The sequence below is a fragment of the Phoenix dactylifera genome, chromosome 2 (genome assembly GCF_051530095.1).
Source record: "Phoenix dactylifera cultivar Ajwa chromosome 2, Ajwa_hap1_PhDact_Kaust_v1.1, whole genome shotgun sequence".
NCBI lineage: Eukaryota > Viridiplantae > Streptophyta > Magnoliopsida > Arecales > Arecaceae > Phoenix > Phoenix dactylifera.
The window spans coordinates 8180691-8185885 of NC_143191.1; the positions used below are offsets into that span (position 1 = coordinate 8180691).

Sequence of the window (5195 nt, forward strand, 5' to 3'; positions counted from 1 at the left end):
AAATATCAATTAAAAGGACAATCAACTCATCATAGTTGTACATCATATTTTAAAAAATAAAAATATAGAAAATAAAATAAAAAAAAGATGCAATTTGACTTCAACCTGACTTATATTAGACCTACCTATAAAGCATGACCTATGAATTAGATATGAGTCTAAATTAAGATGTGACCTCAAAATGGGTTAGGTATGGATTTCACCTAATTAAATCCAACCCAATTTGATCCAAATAGACCCAATTTGATGCAACAACAATTATAGTTAAAATGTATCTAACTTGGTCGTGGCCTAGATGAAGCTTAAACATAGAGTGAACATGATCTAAATCTACCAAGTGATGGATTGGACATAAGTTTAAATACTAGGCTCAAAATTGGATTAATAAGATCTTATGAGGTCAAATACTAACGTAAGGCATGATATAGAAATTATTGTAGATGTAGAAAATCCAAAGAATGTTTCAAGTAAATATTTTGTTTTCCAAAAATATATATGACTCCCGAGTCGACATGTCCGGCGACTCACTCGTGGGACGAGTGGACTCGGAAACCGGGTTGACCATTGGTTCCAAGAAGCGGTCCAGATACTCTGGGTCGCTGCTTGATGCGGGCCGCCCGCAGGGTGTGGGACGCGTGGGCCACGGGGGAGGTCGCGGGGCACGTGAGCCCCGCGGGAGGCATGGCCGTTTTCGCACGATGGGCTCCCAGGCCCGTCGCGCGATGGGTTTGGCGTGGCCCTGCTTGGCTGGGGCCCGTGCGGAGGATTCTAGGAAGGCCCCTGTGGGCGGGGGCCTTCCACTGTTCCCAGCCCATGTGGGCCCTATGGGGTCCACAGATGGGCCTGCTACTGGGCCCGATCCACGGGCCGAGCTGGCGGGTGAGCCTGGGTTCCAGTTCAGTGCCCGGGCTTTGGGGGTTGCCTCATCGTCCGAGATCCCTACCATTCTAGGTTCCCTAGCGGTGGATGTGGGACTAGGGGATGGTGTCTCGAGCGGGCCTGATTTGGGCACCCCGACCATGACCAGCGATTTTCCAGTCGGTGTAGATTGCCCGATGCGGGATGCACCTGCATCTGTAGAGCCTGGGCTAGGCGACTCGAGTGTCTCCGAGGAGGCGGTGAGCAGGTCTACGGATCACTCGACAGTCGTTCAGCGGGTTCGGGCGGCAGTGTTGCGTGTTGTGTCCGGGCCTAGTGTGGATGAGGGTTTGCGGGATGTTCCTCATCACGAGGCAGCGATGGACCCTATGGCCCAGAGGGTGGATGTGCTTGCGGCCGATCTTTCGGACTTTTCCCCATGAGGATTCTTGCGTGGAATTGTAGAGGGGCGGCTAAGCCAGCTTTTATGTCATCTTTCAGGAGGTTGGTTCAGATCCATAGTCCAGAGATCTGCCTTCTCTATGAGACACGACTGTCTGGTAGAGGTCTGGATCGTGTATTACGGCGTTTTGAGGTTGAGTGGGAGTCATATGTGGTTGAATCCCAGGGGTTGTCCGGGGGCATTGTGGCTTTGTGGAAGCGGGGTGTGGCCACAGTCGATGTTTTCCATAACTGTGCCCAACAGGTCCTGATGATTATTTCGGAACCTAACGGTGCTCCATGGATATTGAGCGGTGTGTATGCTAGTACTGACCATCGGACTAGGAGGGTGCTGTGGGATGAGCTTACCCACTTGATCGCTCAGGGATTTCCGACGGTGATTGTGGGTGATTTCAATTGTATCTTGGAGAGGAGTGAGAAACGTGGAGGGAGGGCGTTTACTGATTCCGTGGACAGGAGGGAGTTTCGCGACTTCATCTCGAGAAATGGCCTAGTTGATCTAGGTTTTTCCGGCTCGCAATTCACGTGGTGTAATAACCAGTCTGGTTGTGCCAGAGTGTGGGAGCGGATTGATAGGGCGGTTGCTTCTGCTGACTGGCTCACTAGATTTCCTTCCTACAGGGTTAGCCATTTACCCCGTATTGCTTCGGACCATTGCCCGTTGCTGGTTTCGACGGCAGCGGGCTCTAGTTACCAGTGCCCCTTCCGCTTCGAGAAGGTTTGGCTGTCCATCCCTCAATCCTGGGACATTGTCCAAGGAGCTTGGGGTCTGCCGGTTCACGGCGACGCCATGCAGAGGGTCTCACGTAAATTGGAACTGACTAAGCGACGGCTGCGGCGGTGGAATCGTGAGGTCGTGGGTGATATCTTTAGAAAATTGGAAGGTGTGGAGGCCGCGATTGCTGACCTTCAAAGTAGAGAAGATCAGGTGGGTGTGCTCTCTGAGGCCGATATGGTTAGCCTCCGGGGACTGCTCGCCGCTCATCACTCGATCCTGCGTCAACATGAGATCTTCTGGAGACAGAAATCCAGAATCCAGTGGGTCAGAGAGGGTGACCGAAACACTAGTTTCTTTCACCGCTCTACGGTCATCAGAAGGCAGCGGAATATGATCCGGTCCTTGCAGGATGACTAGGGCCATCGGGTGGAGGGCGATTCAGATATCAGCCGTATTCTGTTCGACTTCTTTCGATCTCGTTGGACGGAGGACAGTGGGTCTTATGTTGCGGGCCAGCTCCCGAGGGCTGAGTCCCAAATTGGTATGACCGAGAACGCTTTGTTGGTTCGACCTGTTACGGAGGGAGAGGTGCGTGAGGCCATTTGGGCTCTAGGGGAGGATAGGGCTCCGGGCCCATATGGTTTTCCACCTTTCTTTTTCCGGAGATATTGGGGTATCGTACGGAGTGCAGTGGTGGAAGCGGTCTTGTGTTTCTTTAGGCGGGCTGGGATGCCTGACGATTGGAAGGCTACTTTTGTCACTCTTATACCTAAGCGTCAGAATGCGGTCGAGCCGAGCCACTTTAGGCCGATTAGTCTGTGTACAACTTTATATAAAGTTGTCGCAAGAATACTCATGATTCGTATGAAGCCCTTCCTTGCTGACATTATCTGTCCCGAGCAGGGTGCTTTTGTGGGTAGTAGGAATATTTCAGACAATGTCATGGTGGCCCAAGAGATGATGTGGGATCTTCGACGGGCCCCGAAGCGACATTGCCTGATGGCTGTTAAACTGGATATGGAACGTGCTTACGATAGAATCCGGTGGAGCTTCCTTAGGCTAGCCTTGGAGAGTTTGGGGTTCCATGAGACATGGATTAGGTGGGTTATGGGGTGTGTTCGGGGACCGAGGTTTTCTATCTTAGTCAACGGTTCCCCATCTCCTTTCTTCAGATCTACTATGGGGCTTCGGCAGGGATGCCCGCTATCTCCATACTTGTTTATTATTTGCTCTGATGTCTTATCTCGCTCGCTGCGGGATGTATGTGCTGCCGGTGAGCTAGGGGCCTACGTCCCAGCTCCTGGGGCCCAGCCGATATCACATTTACTCTTTGCTGATGACTGCTTCCTCATGACTCGGGCCCGCGTTGTGGATGCTCAGACCATCAGGAGGGTTTTGGCTGCTTATTGTTTTGTATCTGGTCGGAAAGTGAATGTCCAGAAATCCTCCATTTTCTTTAGCCCTGGTACGACACTCGTGGTTCGACGGAGGATCCGGAGGATTCTGGTGATGCCCGAGCAGGATGGTACCTGGACCTATCTGGGTGTTCCGATCTCGGGCAGGAGATTGCGTGTGTCCGAGTGTACTGGACTGGTGCAGCGGGTTCAGGGTAGACTAGAGGGGTGGCGGGCATCATCCCTGTCGATGATGGGCAGAGTCACGCTGATTCGATCAGTTTTGAGCTCTATGCCCGTCTATCTTATGGCAAATACGGTCGTGCCAAAGTCTGTTCTACTGAAGATTGAGCAACTTTTTCGGGGTTTCCTATGGGGCTCACATGGAGGAGGTCGGGGGGTGCACCTGGTGGCGTGGGAAAGCATATGCCTTCCCCTTAGCGAGGGTGGTCTAGGGGTGGTATCTCTCCTCGAGAGACGAGAGCTGCTCCTTGCCCGGCATGCCGCCCGAGTCATTCTGGAGCCGCAGGGGTTCTGGAGTCGGATCATCACTAGCCGCTATGGACGGGCGGGCCCAGAGGGCTGGGCCCGAGGAGGGCGGAGTTGCTCCTTTCTATGGCGCGAGATAGCGCGGTATTTGCCGCTAGTGTCTAGTCACACCCGATGGTTGATCGGCGACGGGTGTAGTATCGATGTTGCCAGGGACCCATGGGTCGACGGTCTTCCTTTGCGGCTTTGGCCGACTACGGTTAGTGTTGAGGCTGGGGAGGGTCTTCGAGTCTGTGATCTCATGACTCCCGGGGTGGCTGGCTGGGATGAGACTCGGTTGGCCAGGTTCTTCGGGCAGTATTTGGCGGAGCGGGTTTGCTCACTCCCTCTACCACAGAGTGGCGGACCCGATGTTCGCGTGTGGAGCTCCTCGACCAGGTCCCGGGTTAGGATGGGCAACCTTTCCCGTCTCCTTAGGCGAGGTAGTGAGCCTGGTCCGGATTGCGCTTGGATTTGGCGATTGGGGCTCCATCCGAGGGTAGCGTTGTTCCTCTGGAAGGTGGCCTGGGACCGTCTTCCTACGAGTGCTGTTCTCGACGGTCGGGGTGTGAGGATCCCACTGCTGTGTGGGGCTTGTGGTGCCACCGAGACGGTGGACCACGCCCTATTTCGGTGCACATGGGCTAGGGCTACTTGGCGTCTGGCAGGGGTCCCACATGGGGTATGGCGTTGCAGGGATATGTTCCTACAGGCCATGCGTCAGGGATCGGGGTCCCCAGTGCTTCGTCAGGCGGCTATTCGAGCGAGCTGTCTTGCCTACCAGATTTGGCTGGCCAGGAACGCTCGCTTGTTTGGTGAACGACGCATGTCACTGCGATTCGTGGTCGAGAGTGCTTGCGCTCGGGCGGCTGAGCTGTGTTTTACTAGTCCTGTTGGAGGGACCTTGACAGCTCGGGACATCTGGGGTTCCCACCCTGCCTCGGCAGTATCCCGTACGGTGTTTTTCACCTGGGAACCCCCACCCCCGAGTTTCCTTAAGGTTAACTTTGATGGGTCTGTTCTGGATGGTGGTTTGAGGGGAGGCGCGGGTTTTGTTATTCGGGATCCGTCTGCTAGGGTCGTGGCTGCTGGTGGCAGGCAGTTATTTGATACTTCGGTTCCATGTGCGAAGCTGAGTGCAGCTTGGGCAGGCGTTCGCTATGCCCGATGCGTCCTACGGGCTAGGTCTATCATCTTGGAGGGCGACTCAGCCACCGTTATTAGTTGGATCCAGG

At 54.0% G+C, this 5195-nt stretch overlaps 1 protein-coding gene across 1 annotated transcript; it reads left to right on the plus strand.

Moving 5' to 3' along the window:
- Positions 1-1297: 1297 nt before the first annotated feature.
- On the plus strand, positions 1298-2455 carry LOC120105876 (uncharacterized). Its single transcript, XM_039118619.2, has one exon. It carries the CDS (start codon positions 1298-1300, stop codon positions 2453-2455), a length of 1158 nt encoding a protein of 385 aa, XP_038974547.1.
- The last annotated feature ends 2740 nt before the right edge of the window (positions 2456-5195 follow it).

What these genes read in the sequence shown, in the direction of transcription:
- LOC120105876 (XM_039118619.2), top strand. Translation starts at nt 1,298, where the DNA reads ATGAGGATTCTTGCGTGGAATTGTAGAGGGGCGGCTAAGCCAGCTTTT.